The 18,080-nt window shown below is 41.2% G+C and overlaps 1 protein-coding gene across 8 annotated transcripts in view; it reads left to right on the forward strand.

The window, feature by feature from the left end:
• The window catches only part of RASEF (RAS and EF-hand domain containing), a 212,606-nt gene that overhangs the window by 161,875 nt on the left and 32,651 nt on the right, over positions 1-18,080 (forward strand). For all 8 annotated transcript variants that reach the window (XM_038526997.1, XM_038526996.1, XM_038526993.1 and 5 more), the window contains 4 exons: positions 3,097-3,243; positions 7,006-7,096; positions 13,084-13,179; positions 15,909-15,986. In XM_038526997.1, coding sequence (XP_038382925.1) covers positions 3,097-3,243; positions 7,006-7,096; positions 13,084-13,179; positions 15,909-15,986 — 412 coding nt within the window. The remainder of the gene's footprint in view (positions 1-3,096; positions 3,244-7,005; positions 7,097-13,083; positions 13,180-15,908; positions 15,987-18,080) is intronic.

Below are 18,080 nucleotides of genomic sequence, written 5' to 3' on the forward strand. Positions count from 1 at the left end.
CTTGAAGGACCAGTTCAGCATTTACTTTTGGCACGAAGAGGTATTTCCTCCATGAGGATCTGGACTCTGAGCCAGATGGGCTGAATTGGAAACCTGGCTCTGCTACCAGGATAATACTTTGCTGTCTGTGCCTCAGTTTCTTCTTTGCTAAACAGCATACTAATGATAACTTCTTTATAGGGTTGCCATGAGGATTAAGCGAATAGTACATGTAAATGCTGGATCACTGCCTGGACTGCATATGTAAGGTGCTTAATAATTGTCTGCTTCAGGATACGAATGCTTCAGAGTAGTTTTCTGTTCTCTTTAGAGAGAGTGGGTGGTGATACTATAAAGATTTACCCTGGTCATAGAAGCTTTTACTTAGTTAATATGAAGCTATCAAGAAAAAGACAAGGAAGTAACTTTATCTGGAAGAGGTTAATAAAAAAACAAAATAGGAAAATATATGCCAACCTTTTAAGTTCAAATGGACTATAACAAAGAAGTTCCAAATCCTGGTGGCTTTACAGAATACAAACATATTTCTTTCTAGTGGGTCATTCAGATTGAAGTGGTCAGGCAGCCCTGCTGAGCAGTTAACCTCAGTGTGGTGATTCAGGAATCCAAGCATATTCTATCCCATGACTTTGGCATATTGGAGTTCTTTACTTCAGCTCTGGGGATGAAGAAGAGAGACGGATGGAGGTAGAGAAGGAGCAAGAAGAGAGAGGGAAGGAGAATGGAGGGAGAGATGCCGAGAGAAAGAGAGAAAGAGTGTGAATGAATAGAAGCTGAGGATCTTATGAAGAATTTTAGGGAACAAGCATAGAAGTGACAAACACACACCATTTCTATTCCATTTTATTGACTAGAACTAGTCACATGACTCTACCTGCCTGCGGTTATGGGAAGTCATTTCTCCTTGTGTGCTTTGTAATAGGAAGCAGGATAGATGAGTATTTTTTTTTAAGATTTATTTATTTATTTATTCATGATAGACACAGAGAGAGGCAGAGACATAGGCAGAGGGAGAAGCAGGCTCCATGCAGGGAGCCTGATGGGGGACTCAATCCCAGGACCCCGGGATCACGCCCTGAGCCAAAGGCAGATGCTCAACCACTGAGCCACCCAGGTGCCCAGGATAGATAAGTATTAACTATATAACATGTTTTCTGCCAGTGTCACGTATTTGCTATAATTGATATGTTTGTATACTTCACTGTCAACTATTTCTAAAATTCTTTATAATGTTAAGACCATCAAGAAGATTTACAAATCATGTTTCTTTCTTATTTTTGAAACTGGCAGAAAGTCAGGAAATCTACTGATCTCTACTTCTGAACATTTTATTGTGCTGTTAGCCAATAAACAAGGACTCTAGGTGATAGGATTTCAATGGCCATCTCTGATAAGCAAGTTCCTATTAAGGAGAAAGTCTTTTTGTTTTGTATCATGCTGGTGATTAGTAAATGACAAAAGGCAAAGAAGTTAATGATCCTGTTATGCATTGAAATTGCATGGGGCAATCTAAGAGTATTTTGTTTTGTTTTGTTTACTGCTGTAGTAAATATGTCTCACTGTTGCAACTAGTGTTTGTACTCAGCTTTGATGGGAAGGATGATGGCTGCTTTCTGTATCTTACATCAAACAAAGTGGCTTAATCCTGCAGGTTTATTAATAATACTTCACTTGAAAAAAAATAATACTTCACTTGAGCAGTTCTCTTCAATCGTAATTGGCCTCTGCACAGACTGAGCAGTTTATTTACAAATGGAAACCTGGGGGAGTTTATAACTCCATGGACACACATTGAGGCCATGCTTAACTAAGCTTCTGGGTTAATATCTACCTCACAATTTGCATGTTTCATAGTTCTGTGAATTAATTTTGAATCCCATTTCTTCTGCCACGATTCAGATGCTTTACCACAGTTTGGAAGCAAAATAATGTTACGGCGGATCATGTGGTCTGCAGCATCACAGTGGGGTCTATTCCCAGCTCAGCTACTCGGTCACTCTGGGACTTTGGACCTTTTACTGTTTGCTCTGGCTGCGTAGGAATTTCTAGTAACAACTACCAGACTGGGTGACTTAACTGAAATTCATTCTCATACAGTTCTGGAGGCTAGAAGTCTTAAGTCAAGGTACCAGCAGGGTTGGTTCTTTCTGAGGCCTGTCCCCTTGGCTTTCAGATGGCTACTTTCCTGTGTCTTCACAGAGTCTTCTTTCTGTACACTTAGCATATCATCCACTGAACTTGAGTCAGGAGCACTGCCAGCTCCCTGACTCACTCTTTTATCCTCTAGTAGGTGAGCTGCCCAGTCACATCAGCTTTTCTTTTGAAATGATTCTGGAATATTTGTCTTTTTATAAAAGTTAATAATAACTAATATGAGGATTGTCACATACAAATACATATGAATTTATATGCAGTAATTTTTAACTGACTATAAAATAATAGGTATATTCACATAAAGGCTGAAATATGTCTTATTAGGGATTGGTGGAACATGTTATTAATCCATTTAATGATTACCTAACTTTCTGTGCATCTATTTACCATTTTTTATTTTAATTTAAATTTTTAAAAAATATTTTATTTATTTGAGAGAGAGTGAGCACAAGCAGGAGGGAGGGACAGAAGGACAGGGAGAGGGAGAAGCAGACTCTCTGCTGAGCCAGGAGCCTGATGAGAGGTTCAATCCCATGACCCCAAGATCACAACCCAAGCCAAAGGCAGCTGCCCAACCAAATGAGCCACCCAGGCACCCCTATTTACCTTTTTTAGAATTTCTATTTTTTAAAGATTTTATTTATTTATTCATGAGAGACACAGAGAAAGGCAGGGACATAGGCAGAGGGAGAAGCAGGCTCCCTGCGGGGAGCCCAATGTGGGATTTAGACCCAGGACCCTGGGATCACACCCTGAGCCAAAGGCAGACCCTCAGCCACCGAGCCACCCAGGCATCCCTCCCTTCTGCTTCTATTATTGTTGCCTTTTTCTTCCTTGATTCTTATGTGTCTCATTCCTAAAAGTATTCTGAAAATTTGCTTTTTTATTTTTTGCTTGGTTTAATTAAGCTTTTAATTTCATTATGATTATTTTTCTTGGCAGAAAAGAACAAGTTAGCACCTTGTATCTAAACATCAACCTTGTGGAGCCAAGACTAATTCAGCCGTATGAACATGTTATCAGGAACTTTATCCGTGAGATCAAACTGCAGAGCACAGAAATGGAAAACCTGGCCATTGCGGTGAAGAGGTATTGAAGCTCTTCCTTCCTTCTTTTTTCTTTCTTTCTTTCTTTTTCTCTTTCTTTTTTAGAGAGAGAGAGAGAGAGAGAATGCGGGCAGGAGGGGGGAAGGGGCAGAGGGAGAGAGAATCTTAAGCAGACTCCATGTGAGCATGGAGCCCAACACAGGGCTTGATCTCAAGACCCTGAGATAATGACCAGAGCTGAAATCAAGAGTCAGATGCTTTACTGACTGAGCCACCCACGTGCCCTTGGAGCCCTTCCTTTCTAAGTGGCACGTGGGGTCAGACCTTTAACTGGCTCTGTGACCAGATGGCACATAGAGCTGCGCTATCACATTATGATGTGGGTGGACTTCCCCAACCTCAGGAATCTGGTGCTTCCTTGGCTGAGCCAGCATGAAGAAAGCTGAGTTGGGCAGTACTTTATACGGCATCCAGCAGTCCATCAGTAGGTCATCCTGTCATATAAACTTTTTAAGACCAATGATTCCATACAGAACAGCTCAAGAGATTTGTTTTCCAGCCACTTGAAACATACAGGAAACTTTCCATCCAGAGAAACAGACAGGACTCCACTAGAAGCCTGGCCTTATCAGACAGGGGTGTGACTTCAGGCAGGTTCCTGTGTCTGCAGAACAAGACTGTAAAATATTCACCTTCCCAGGGTATGGAGGCACAGTAGATGATGTCGTGGGTAGAGTCCCTCGTACCAGGCCTACCGCATGGCTGGTGCTCACTGGTGGGACTCTTCCTATCTCTGGCCTTCCTCATCTAGCCTGAACTTGAAAGCCAAAAAACTTTATTATTTTTTTTAATTTTTATTTATTTATGATAGTCACATCAGAGAGAGAGAGAGAGAGAGACAGAGACAGAGACACAGGCAGAGGGAGAAGCAGGCAGGCTCCATGCACCGGGAGCCCTACGTGGGATTCGATCCCGGGTCTCCAGGATCGCGCCCTGGGCCAAAGGCAGGCGCTAAACTGCTGCGCCACCCAGGGATCCCTGAAAGCCAAAAAACTTTAAACTCATACTGTCATGCAGATAGTTTGTGTAAGCCATAGCTGGTTTACATAGGATATCTTACTGGTTTTACCAGTAGCCCAGTGCAGGGGAAGAGCTTATATGTGTTACAGTCTGAAATCAACCTTTTTGCTCCGCAGTGGCACCACAGTCCTTTGGCATTAGTGGGAAACAGAGCAGTTTGTTTGCCATAATTCCTGGGTGTTCTGCTCTGCAGATGCTTCTCATTGCCATCTGTTTTGGCAGTGTGTGGTGCATCCTGCTAGTCTCTGCCCAGAAACTGTAAAGGCCCCTTTGATAGAATGCACCCCCTCTGCAAGGGGACAGGAGAGGGTACTTCTCTGTCTTTTTATTCTTTCCCTCAAAGTGATGCTCAAACCATCTAGTTGACCCTTTGGAGTTTAAGTGAAGGAAATTAAAATATAGGAGTATTTTAAAAACGCTAATGCTAAATAGGACTTTTCATAATTCTGGAGTCATGTAAGAATTGAGCTATTCACAGGAGTTTTCTGAGGAACATTTTCAGTTCCTAACTCTGAACTTTTCCCTCAAGTTTGCCTGATAGGGGCTTTCAATGGGATAGTAGGATGGTCCTCTGAACTCCAAATTCTGTAGAACAGTATGGAACCTTGGGTGATTCGCAGACAGACATATTGAGTTTTTAGACTGTCCAGTGAATACCTGTTAAAACAGACAGACTTCCACAGGCACTCACATACACAGACCTACACAAAGATATGTGGGACACACACATATTTATACATGACCATTAAGGATAGTACCATATGAACCCACAAGGGAAAGAATGGTCTTCTTCATGTTCTCATCACCAGCCCCGGCTGCTCTGTCCCTGCAGAGTGAGTGTGTTACCTGTGCTGAGCTGTGTCAGTGCTTGTCTCCTCTTTGCCTCTGTGCTACCAGGGGTTCCAGAGTCAGGCTCTGTACCAGCTATCAGAGATTTGCCGAAGTGCTTACATGATGACCGTGAAGTTCTCTTATGTTCTTAACTGAGACCATCTGCCCTCACCTGGGATTTTTGGATGGGGAAGGTGTCTGCCTTTTTGCACTGTACTTGCATCTGAAGAGTGGTCCCAGTGTTTCGACGAGATCCCTGGACTAGGTCAGAGTGGACAGTCTTCACCATGCCAGACATTTCACTAGGAGTTAGGAATTGCTGGGGCAAACACTATGTCATTATAGACCAAAAAAAAAAAAAAAATGTTGCTCAGAAGTGAGGAAGGCAGAAAGAACACATGTAGGAGCAGTCCTGGATGTCTAGAAGGAGAGGTTGGAAAAATGGTCATGGGAGAGAAAGGATGTGTGATTTGGCTGTTGTATAGTTCCAGAGTTGACCAAACAAAGTTTGGTCAAAACCAACAAAACAAAGTTGCTGTGGAGATACTTAATTCCTAGATTTCAGGTAGCAAGTATGTATGTATGTGTGTATTTATTTATTTGAAGATTTAATTTATTTATTAGAGCGAGCATGAGTGAGGAGGAGGGCAGAGGGAAAGGGAGAAGCAGACTCTCCACTGAGTAGGGAGCCCGACTCGGGACTCAGTCCCAGGATCCTGGATGATAACCTGAGGTGAAGGCAGATGCTTAATTGACTGAGCCTCCTAGGTTGCCCTCAGATAAGAGGTATTTATAAACGAGCTAGAAATAGCTGACTTTCCAAACTAGGTTAACATTTCTTGGGCAGGCTGTCAGGTAAGGATGCAGAAAATAGTAGTAAAGTCACTCAAAATTTTATTTTGGGGCCTTCACCCTACCCCTCCGTAGTCATTTAGAATTTTTTAGAAATGAAACTAGTGCACGGACTGTGTTACCAGGGAGTAAACAAGTAGAAAGCAGGTGAGATGTGTCCCAGAAGCCATCAAACTGGCAACTGGCAGATGGGAGGCCTTCTGTTTAGGTCCTGCCCTCTCCTTTTTATCAGTAGTGTGTCAATGACCCTCAAAACCCCATGGTGGCTGCTTTCAAGTCTCTTGTCATGTAGTTGAATAGGCAAGACGTATTTATGAGAAAATTGAGATAACTGGACATACAGCAGAGAGAAAACAAAAAATACTTTTTTAGGTTTTAATCTGAAGCTTCAGCCATTGTAAAGTGTACAGACGTCTCCAAACTAGAAAACTATCCTAGAACATTCCTCAATGAAATGTTCCTATTTCTAACTTTTTTGGCAAATCAGTGTGCTCCACCTCTATAGAGAGGTGATTTAGTGATGCCTTTAATAAAAGAAGCAGAATTTTTCTACAATGTAAAGATCACATTTGTAATCTAGAACTTTAGGGAACTGATTAGAAATCATTGAGATTCCTTTTCCCCCCCTTCTAACTATAGCATATAACATGTGTGTTTCGTATAATAACATTGCAAAATTATATCTAAAGATCTATTTATCATGGGATTCTCTTTTTGTCCAGGGCTGTCACTCAGTTATGCAGCAAAAAGGGTTTTTCAGAATTTATTGAGAACTTCCCAGTGATTTGATACCTTTTTCTGTTCTTCACCACAATCTAGTTTAATAGTATTTTATCTAATTTATACCATTTACTTAATATCTAGGTTTAATGTCATTTTATACCCCAGTGGTCAAATTGCCAGCCTGTTTTATTTTGTGGAAGGAACAGGGAATATTATTCTAATTGCTATGTTTCTTCTCTATAAAATAGGGGTTGAGATAGATGGGGTTGAAGTTGTCTGCGTGTTGCGGTGAAAAGGTGTGCTTCCTCTTGAATTTCAGAGCCCAGGACAAGGCAGCGATGCAGTTGAGTGAGCTGGAAGAGGAAATGGATCAGAGGATTCAGGCAGTAGAACACAAGACGCGGAAAGACGTGAGTGTGTGGGATTGGCCTGTTCATTCCACGAATCCTGGTGCAGGCAGTGGGCACTTTGTAGGTGCAGCAAGTCTATAGGCTCCCAGGGGCTCTTAACGAGGGCCTTTTTTTTTTTTAAGATTTTTTTTTTATTCATGTATTTGAGAGAGAATACAAGTGGGGGGAGGAGCAGAGGCAGAGGGAGAAGCAGACTCCCTGCTGAGCAGGGAGCCCGAGGTGGGGCCCGATCCCAGAACCCTGGGATCATGACCTGAGCCGAAGGCAGACGCTCAACTGACTGAGCCACCCAGGTGCCCCTCAGTGAAGGCATTTTTGGTGGTGGTGGTTTGGGGGAGAGTAAGGAGAGAGGGAGCAGATAATTTCAATAGTGAGTGCAGTGAAGACCAAGTGTGGTAGTCGGCGATGGGAAGAGGAGGTCGGGGACCCCTTTGTGGAGGTGACACGAGCGCTGTGGTCAGACGGCAGAGCCCCCCCTTCAATGGAGGAGGGTGGTGTGTTTTTATTCCATGATGTCACCGACCATGTCCTCTGCCAACTTGAAATCTAGATTGCAGGGAAACTAAAATTCTCTCTGCAGACTTCATAATGGAATGTACTCTTATTCATCACTGAAGGAGCTCTTAAGGTTGGAAGTTACTGCCTTCAGTGATTTCTGTAGAAGCAATACTTGTGTTTTTTCCTTCTCAAGTCTAGTTGAGTGATTAATGTTTACTGGAAGGAGAAAATAGACCTATCTTTAAGGCTACTATTCAATTGGACTTTTTCTGTTCATTTGCCCCATTACCTCTGAGTGGCCACAGGTAGTGGCATCTGATCGGCCTTCATGTGCTTCCCGGCTCTGCCTTTGCCTGGGCTGGGTGGCCCTGGAAAAATAACTTGACCTCTGACCCTGGTGGTGCCATTTTTAGGATGGGGTAGTGCCACCAACCTGCTTGACGGAGGTTTGGCCTGTGATCTGGATGGGTGCTCCATGCCTGAGAGGTGCTGGAAGCATCATGGCTGTAGCCGGTCTGTTCTTCTCTGTTGCTCTTTGTAACTCTGTGTCCTTTCAGAGTCTTTGCCTAAAACAGCTTCATCACATGTATGATTTCAGGTGTTTTTGTTGTCTCATCTCTTAATGACAAGGTTAATAACTGTTGGGATGTCACATTTAACAGAGTGAACGGCTCAGAGTCCATGGGCCAGCTTTAGTGTGGTGGAGACCTCATTCTTCTGCTAGCACTTCATCTGTTGGGAGTCTAGAAACAGGAAAATCATATATTTTTTCTGCCTTTTTTTCCTCTCCATCCATCTAATCTGTGTGCTCGTTCATTCATCCAACACTTACCAAGCGCATGTGCTGTTGTGCCATCAATCTCACTGCCTCCTCCAGCTACGTACTTAACAAACAAGTCTTTTGTTAGTGTTGGAGCCCTTACCATGGCTCCCACTCCTTGTAATGTTGTGTTGGGTCCATTGTAATGTCAGCCTCAGCTCAGCCCCTGTGATTCTTCACTGCACAGCTCTGGTCTGGCGTGATCATTGCTCTTCCTTCGCTCCAGCAGTTCCCTTTGCCCGTCCTTTCCATCTTCCTGAACTCAGCAAAGCTTAGAGAAAGTCTCCACTTCTCTTTGATGCTGTCTCCCAGTCCTCTGGCCGTATTCACCTCTTCCTGACCTTGACTCCTCTTGTACATACAGTGTTATTCCATTGTCCTGGCTCAGTATTTTATCTTGTAATGGTTTTTTGAAGTAAAATTGACATGCAAGAAGCTGCACAAATTTGTAGTATAGAGTATGATAACACTGGGTATACCTGTACGGTGTGAAACCATCACCACAGTCAAGATAATGGATATACCTGTCCACCATGGAAGTGTCCTCATGCCCCTTTGTCCTGTCTCCCTTCCTCCTCTCCCCTCCTTGCCAGGCAACCATGGTGCATTTTCTTTGGTAAAATATCTGTTAAAATCTTTTACTCGCTTTAAAAATTAAGTGATGTTCTTGTTACAGAGGGATTTTTTTTCTTTTTCTTTTTTAAATACAGTTTTTTTTTTTTTAAGAGCTGTATTTATTCATGAGAGAGGCAGAGACATAGGCAGAGGGAGAAGCAGACTCCCTGCAAGGAGCCTGATGTGGGACTCCATCCTGGACCCCAGGATCACACCCTGAGCCAAAGGCAGACACTCTCAACCACTGAACCACCCAGGCATCCACAGTTCTCTTTTTTTCAAGGCGGGGGGAGAGGGAGAGAGAATCCCAAGCAAACTCCGCTCAGAGCCTGATGTGGGGCTTGATCCCAGGGCCCTGAGATCATCACCTGAGCTGAAACCAAGAGTTGGATGCTTAACTAGCTGCACCACCCAGGTGTCCTTGCTGTGGAATTTTGAGAACGCTTTATATATTCTGATTTTAAAATTCTCTCCCTGCCGTGACTTGTCTTTTCATTCTCCTAACAGTATATTTTGAAGAGTAGAAATTTTTCATTTTGATGAAATCCAATTTGTCAGTTTTTCTTTAATGGATCATGGCGTCTAAGAAATCTTTACCTAACCCAAGGTCACAAAGATGTTCTGCTGTTTTCTTCTGTAAGTTTTATTAGTTTTAGGTTTTACATTTGGGATCCATTTTGCATGGTATGGATCAAAGTTCATATTTTTTTGCAGGTGGATATCCAATTATTCCAGCACTGTTTGTTGAAAAGGCCATTTGTTCTCCATTGAATTGCCTTTGTACTTTGTCCCAGATTGGTTTACTGTATTTGTGTGGATTTATTTCTGGGCTCTCTGGTTTGTTCCATTGATTGCTTTATGCCAGTATCACATTGTTTTGGTGACTGTTGCTTTATAGTAAGTCTTGAAATCAAGTAATATTATTTCTTCAACTTTGGTCTTTTTCAGAGTTGTTTTGGCTATTTTAGATCCTTTAATTTCTGTAGAATCAGCTTGCCAACTTCTTAAAAAAAAGGGGGGGTGGAACCTGCTGTGGGTTTGATTTGGTTTCATTGCCTTTATAGACCAATTTGGGGAGAATTGGCATCTTAACAATAATGAATAATTTTTGATCCATACACTGATGCATTCTCCATTTCACTTAGCAATGTTTTGTGGTATTCAATATACAGATCTTATAAATCTTTCCTCAGATTCATTCCTAGGTATTTGATACTTTAATGCTACTCTAAACAGTGTTGTTAAAAATTTCATTTTTTTTTTAAGATTTTATTTATTTGATAGAAAGCACAAGGAAGGAGAATGGGAGAGAGAGAAGCTGACTCCCCACTGAGCAGGGAGCTCCACGCTGGACACTGGGATTATGACCTGACCCAAAGGCACCCTCAGTCAGCTGAGGCACCCAGGCACCCCAGAAATCTCAATTTCTGATTACTCATTGTGACTATATAGAAATACAGTTGATTTTACATATAGATCTTATACCCTATCATATTTGTTTACATTGTTCACACTCAGTAACTTTTTTAAAATTTTTTAAATTTTTTTATTTATTTATGATAGGCACACAGAGAGAGAGAGAGGCAGAGACATAGGCAGAGGGAGAAGCAGGCTCCATGCACCGGGAGCCCGATGTAGGATTCGATCCTGGGTCTCCAGGATCGTGCCCTGGGCCAAAGGCAGGCGCCAAACCGCTGTGCCACCCAGGGATCCCCTCAGTAACTTTTTTGATAGATTCCATCAGATTTTCTACACAGATGGTTATGTAGTCTATGGATAAAAGCAGCTTTACTTCTCGCTGATGTGAATGATCACTTTATTTTTCTCTCCTTATTGCACTGATTAGAAGAAGAAAAGTAAGAACAGACATCCTTGTCTATTATCACTCTCTCAATACAAAGTATGATGTTGGTGGCATGTTGTTCATGGATGCCCTATATTGAATTGAGCATGTTCCTGGATGGCTGACAGTTGTTGTTCTAATTAGGAATGGAGCTGAGTGAAGTAAGTCAGTCGGAGAAGGACAAACATTATATGTTCTTATTCATGTGGGGAATATAAATATAGTGAAAGGGAATATAAGGGAAGGGAGAAGAAATGTGTGGGAAATATCAGAAAGGGAGACAGAACGTAAAGACTGCTAACTCTGGGAAACGAACTAGGGGTGGTAGAAGGGGAGGAGGGCGGGGGGTGGGAGTGAATGGGTGACGCGCACTGAGGGTTATTCTGTATGTTGGTAAATTGAACACCAATAAAAATAAATTAAAAAAAATAATTAGGAATGGAATGTTGGATTTCATCAATGCTTTTTCGAATCTATTGAAATGATCATGGTTTTTCTCTTTTTTAGAATATCAATGTGGTGAATTACACTGTTTTCAAGTATTAAAATACACTTGCACTCTGGGGACAAACCTCAGTTATGATGTATTTTCATTTTTATATCTTGTTGAATTCATTTTGCTGAATTTTATTTTTGCATCCATGCTCATAAAAGATTGGTTTGTAGTTTTCTTTTAATGTGTTTGATTTTTGTATCAGGCTAATGCTATTCACATCATAGAATGAGTTGTGAAGGATTCCCTCCCTTAGTTTTCAGGAAGTTTGTGATGAATTGGTCTGAGCCACCACCATTTCTACCTAGATTACTGTAAAGATCCCCCATCTGATCTCTGGGCATCTGCCTGTGACAGGTTGGGAATGGAAAGAACTACATAGTGATAATTTCCTTTATTGAACTCTGAATAAAATATTTTTAAACCATAAAAGTTGTTATGTTAGGGTTATGGCCTTGGATTTAGTGTGAAGACTTGCCTAGTTACATATAGGTACATTTCCATGCCAGGAAAGCTGTGCAAGGGAGTGCCTCATTGGGAGGCTCACGTCTTTATCCACCTGTGAAGTGGCAACACTTGCTGGGCTCACCTGTAAAGCTGGATAAAGTCAAGAGACTTACTTAAAAAAAGGTTACCATGAGTGAAGATGTTGCCCTTCTCTTACACATTTTCTCCAAAGCATAGAATATCTAATTTACATGGATTATTAATTTAATTGGATAATTCAATATAATCCTTGCATTAATCCAATAGGGAAACGGAGGCTGCAAGTAAGTTGTCTCAACTAGATAGCCAGTAGGTGAGTAGCAAGACCCTTTAAGTCAGGCAGGTGTTCAGACATGGGGTCATGTCTCCCCTGCAGAGGGGCCTTTCCTTACCACCCTGACTCACTTCCTGTCACATCTCACTGTTAGCTTCTCTTCAGCATTGCTTCCTGAGATCATCTTTGCTTCGTGCCCTCCCCAACCAGGATGCACGTCTGCCTGCATTGCTCCTGCTTTGTCTCCCTGTGCATATAGGAGGCCATCAGTGGACATTTGTACACTCAACTTCACTGGTTATTAACATAAAACTTTATTTGGATACTAAACGTAGGGAATAAAGTTCCATACTTTGTTAAGAGAAAAAGTAAATTTAAAGATGTGTGGGCTCTTGGGGACTTTAGCCTCAGACCTCCTGGGGTGCCCCCTTGCCTTTCTCTGATCCAGGCAGGAAGCAATTGAGAAGTACTAGCCCATGCGGAAGCACTTAGCATAGATATTTGCAAGTGATGTGATTTGAATTCAGGTCAGGTGTAAGCTCTTGGAAGAAGGACAAACCCACCAGACCTTCCTGGACCCTGATGAGATGATAGGGTTCAAGGAAGCATTTGGACCTTTGGCTGTTGCCATATCTTTTAATTAATAATAGTGATAATTAATTAAACTAGTTAATTGATGTGCTATGGCTTTCTGTCATAACATGAGTAATAGTCTTAGAGGTGTCTCTCCAGGTGATATGTGCAAGTAGGCTTTCAGTTCTTCAGGTTTCAATTCCAAAAGAGCCATACCTCCAGAATCATTTGGTTTACTTCCGCCATCCATTCTCGCCTTCCCTATGTGGGAGACTTTGGGTCAGCCTTAGTTTGACACAAAACATTTCTCATTCTGTGGAATTTTAAGAATCTATTTAAATCAATAAAATCTTCTTCTTCTTTTTTTTTTTTTTTTTTTTTTTAGGAAAAACGTAAAGCTGAGGAAGCCCTCAGTGACCTCAGACGTCAGTATGAAACAGAAGTAGGGGATCTACAGGTGACAATAAAGAAACTCAGAAAGGTAGGTTTGTGGCAGCTAGGCTTCTAGGAATAGCCTTAGTATATCAGTGTGTTTAAGTTTTTAGTGGCCAAAAACAGTTGGAATCATATTAAAGCAGCAATTAGAATCAGATTTCAGAGTCAAACTGGGCTCCCTAGAAAAACACTTTTATTTTTTGAGTCACTTTTTCAAAAGTCTCTGATTTTCTTTTCTGTTTCCAAGGGCAGCATATCTTCTGCACAGATCTAATAAATATTTCTGACCCCTTGAATAATATCCATCAAACCCCAGTTTTCCTTCCTCAGATGCCCTCAATTCCCACATGTTCAGTGGACTCTGCTCATGACAGAAGGGATACTGTCTTTGCTGGTACCATATCCCTGTATTCCTGTATCCCAACCCTCAGCTGACTGAAAGGTATATAGTCAGTATTGAGTGAGTATTTATTAAATGAAGTAAATATTCTTCTTCTATGTAGAAAGTTCCAGATCTAGGGGACCCCTGATCAACAGGAGGTAGAAGAGAACTTGTTGAAATGTGAGCAAAGGTGTGATTGGATTTGGCCTTTGCTGTGTTTGGTTTCTAATGAGGAGGGTGTGTTTCACCCAGTGGTGTGCTGGTAGCTACTTAACAACTGGCTCTGTAGGGGGAAGAGGGTCAGGGAGGAATCCGTAATATTTTCTGATTTCCATGGTATAAATACTCCCACCATTAACAATTTCAGGCTACCAAGTTGACATCACTGAGTGCAGAGTTTGGAAAGAGGTGTGTAAAATCAGCTCTCACCTGCCAGCATAGATTGTCTGTAGCATGGTACTAGGTCCACCTCTTGCGTGTGGATTGTCTCTGTAACTAGTGGAAGTGTCTTGGCTAAAATGAAAATGGCTACTTAAAAAAGAATCATCCCTGAAAGTGGCATTGTGTATTTGGGCACAACACTTTGCTTCTCTGGTTGTTCCTGTGATAACCTCTAATGCTCTCTCCAGTGTTTATAGTCAATGAGATTAAGTGACGATTAGCTGCATTTTGTAGGCTATTGCAATTCAAATCTCTGGAATTATTAAAAACTCTCCCCAATAGCCTTTTTGGGAAATTATGATCAGTATCAACCTTTTCTCTAGTCTCCAAGGTCATTAGACCATACATAAGAATTTGAATGGTTTAATGACCATTTGAAAGGACCAGTCCTTTGTTTATGCCAGAGTCACAGATTCTCCTAGCCCTGGTCCTCAGTTATTTTCATGTCTTCCCAAATCTTTAGGCCAAAAGAAAGTTATGTAGGAAAGACACAAAATTTCTTGCCATGTTATGGCATAGATGAGGACCAAATAGACCGTGAACAGTAAGAGTCAGAAGTGATGGGACCAGTCCTTATCAAGGCTCTGCCTGCCACTTTCTGCCTGTTATAACAGTTGGCGTCATTATCATTTCATTTCTCATTTGTAAAATGGGATTAATAATTGACTGTCCTGTCTAACCATAATAACTGACACATTATTGACTTAAAGTTTATTAAGCTCTTTTTCATAGTTCATAAATTTAATTCTCAAACTTTCTCTGAGGATAGGTAAATATCCTACTTTCACAGATGAGGATACTGAGTTCCAGAGCAGTTAGTTAAATAACTTGTTCAGACTCACAGAGCTAATAAGCATTGAAGTTGTCTTGCTACAGTTTGTGCTTTCTTGCTTGTACCAGACTTCCCACCTGCTCCGGAGGTTTGTTCTGCAAGAGAAAAAATGATGATGTTTGTGAGGGAATGTAGCTTAACCTATGGAAAAGTTTACAGGTTGATTATGATTGCCTTTACCTTATGCCATGGATTCTGAGGAACTAGTTTTTTTTTACTCCTACTTTTTCTTCTCTGAAATTGTCATGCATCTGAAAAAATCAGGGGATTTTCTCAGTTATGATCAGCCATGTGGCATTGTTGTGTGAAAGCCTTTCGTTGATACATCTGGTAAGATGAAGAAAGTCCAGCATCAGGTTACTTAGGCTTTGACTTAGACTTGATGAAATATAGCATTCATTTTGATCAGTGCCTAACTATTCAGTTAATGGAAACCCACAGACCCCACAATTCCCAGGGACTATCAGCTATTTGTAGGAAAGACATTTTTGTTGTCCATGTTAGAGATGCTCCTAAGCCAGTTTAGTCTGGCTTAACAAGTCAAGCAGAAAGCAAAGTTGATGTATATATTCATATAATTTTGTGTGCATATGTCACTAGCTTCCTATCATACTTAAATTTTATTGATACCAGGTATTTTAATAAGCATTTACAGAAATTACCATGAAGAAAACAGGCGAATCTGATGCTAACCCTACTGTTAAAAACCTTGGACTCTGGTAAGGGAACTAAGGCATTCATAAATAATTATAATACAGGATAGAGTGTTAAGTGCAGATAAATTTCTAGGAGAATATAAAGGTCTAGATTCATGTGCAACATAACTGAAAAGGCAAAGGTAAGTCACTTTATAGGTGAATGGTTTCCCAAAAGGACTTTTTCATTGTTTTCAAGGAAATTCATTCAGTGATAAAAGTCCCTTTTTTAAATGTTTAAATATTTAAAAGCAAATTTTCAAATCCTCATGGATTATGTATAGTTTAATGATTTACAAAGTTGCATGATGTTAAAAATCGAAGACTTTTAGAATTCCCATATCTTTATTCAAGGATCTTCAGCAACTTAACTGAATCAATTCAAAGTAAGTTTGTTAAATGCATACTTTTATTTGTTCTTTCAGCTAGAAGAACAGTCGAAACACATCAGTCAAAAAGAAGATGTGGCTGCATTAAAGAAGCAAATTTATGATTTATCAATGGTAAGAATCACCTTTCACTTTCAAAGTACATTTCCTCTTGGACGACTGTTTCCTAGACATAATCATGCTGTTTATCGATGTTCCATGGATGGAAGAGTAAAGAGGAATCAATACTTCACTTAGAGCCTTTGATATACCTTTGAGGAAAGGTGTTATTCAGGCTTTTACCCTCAGTAATACACCATCTATTGTGAATACTTTTATTTATTTTTGGTTCAGAGCACTGATGGCATGGCCCTTGCACATCACGTCATTAACCCTGCTGTGGTCATACAGCAAAGTCCCTGGCTTTGTAAACTGAGGGTATGACTGCCCTTCTCTTCCTCCAGCGCTCCTCTTTCTGTTCCTTTCCTATCATTTGCTGACCCTGTGTCTGGGCTTTCTGCTGCCAAGCTGACAACATTTGCATCTGTTTTGTCATCATCATTAAGTTGTCTTTATTTTGTTTTTAGGTGGCCTCTCAAAGTTGAAAGCCAGGAGTGAACATTTCCTTAATTCAGACTCTGCATATTCTCATTGCAGAGGAGCCCAGAAGTGAGCTAGCTGTGCTAGAAGTGCATTTCTTTCTCTCTAGTCATTAGTCCCGTACCACTTGGAAGAGAAGACTCCCATCAAGTTGGAATGTGCCAATCAGTTGCAGATTTTGCCACATTGGCTTTGTATTTGGATCATGACTTTCTTGTAGAATTGCTTGTTTTTCTTGCATTTCCTGGTTGAGTTTGTGGTTTCTTGGTACAGAGAAACTCTGACATCTTCATGACACCTATCCATCGATGCCTTCCAACTTTTTATTTATTCTTCTCAATGCATGGAATTTGTCTTTTTCTCCTTGAAAATACTAACTTTGGAGTCTGCAAAATTTCAGTTCTTATTGGACTGATTGTTTTTTAAACCTTCCTACCCATATATCATTCTGGAATTTCTGAGCATTTTAAGTAGCTGGTGTAGGATTCCTGTGCAGCTAAGTAAATAGATCTGTTTACCTCAGGGCCTCTTTCCTGAGAGAGTGTCTTCCTCGGAGCTGTATGTGTGACGCTGGCTGTCAGACTGGGGGACCTTTGATTACCAGAATGAATGGGGTATGGATATTTAGAGAGAGGCTTCAGTGTACCATATGCGGATCATTCAGTTCTTTTTATTTGTTTAAAGATTTTATTACTTTATTTGAGGGAGAGAGAAAAAGTGAGTGAGTGCAAGTGGGGGCAGAGAGAGAGGCAGAAAAATCTGAAGTGGACTCCAAGCTGAGCATGGAGCCTGACTTGGGGCTTGATCTCATGAACCTGAGATCACAACTTGAGCCAAGACCAAGAGTCAGATGCTCAACTTGACTGTACCACCCATGCGCCCAGTTCAGTTCTTTTTAAAAAGACAAGCCATGTCTTACTGCCTTAGAAACCAACTCTATCTGCTATTCTTTGCTAGTGTAAGAGAGATTGGCCTGGGGGCAAGGAGAAGCTGTGCCTTAGTATGTGATCTTAATTTCTGTTTTTAGCTTCATTTCTGACTGTTAGGGGTTCTGCCTGGCTAATTGTCTCCTCCTCTGCTCTGTAGCACAACCTTCTACACGCCTCTCCCATACCTCCTGTTCTCCAGCTCTCTTCCCTTTGTCAGCACATTCCCATCCACTTTCCATCTTCCAGAAATGTATTTAACACATGTGACAGTTGAGGGGCCCCTCCTCCATTCTTGTAACTTGTACTGATATATTTCATGTTATTTGGCATTTCATGTGAATGGGGTCTCCAAAGGGAAAGAAGAGTGCTCAGCCCATCATGTTGCACCAGAAGCCTCCAATGTTTGTTTGCTTTAGAAAAACAGACATTTTTTAAACCACACTAGTTTATTTCTTTTTAAAGATTTTATTTATTTGTTCATGAGAGACAGAGAGGCAGAGACCTAGGCAGGGGGAGAAGCAGGTTCCATACAGGGAGCCCAATGTGAGACTTGATCCAGGGACTCCGGGATCACACCCTGAACAAAGGCAGATGCTCAACCGCTGAGCTACCCAGGCATCCCCACACTAGTTTATTTTTATGTGCAAAACTTACAAATGTGGGCAGCCAGGGTGGCTTAGCAGTTTAGTGCCGCCTTCAG

The sequence above is a fragment of the Canis lupus genome, chromosome 1 (assembly GCF_011100685.1).
Source record: "Canis lupus familiaris isolate Mischka breed German Shepherd chromosome 1, alternate assembly UU_Cfam_GSD_1.0, whole genome shotgun sequence".
In the NCBI taxonomy this organism is placed as follows: Eukaryota; Metazoa; Chordata; class Mammalia; order Carnivora; family Canidae; genus Canis; species Canis lupus.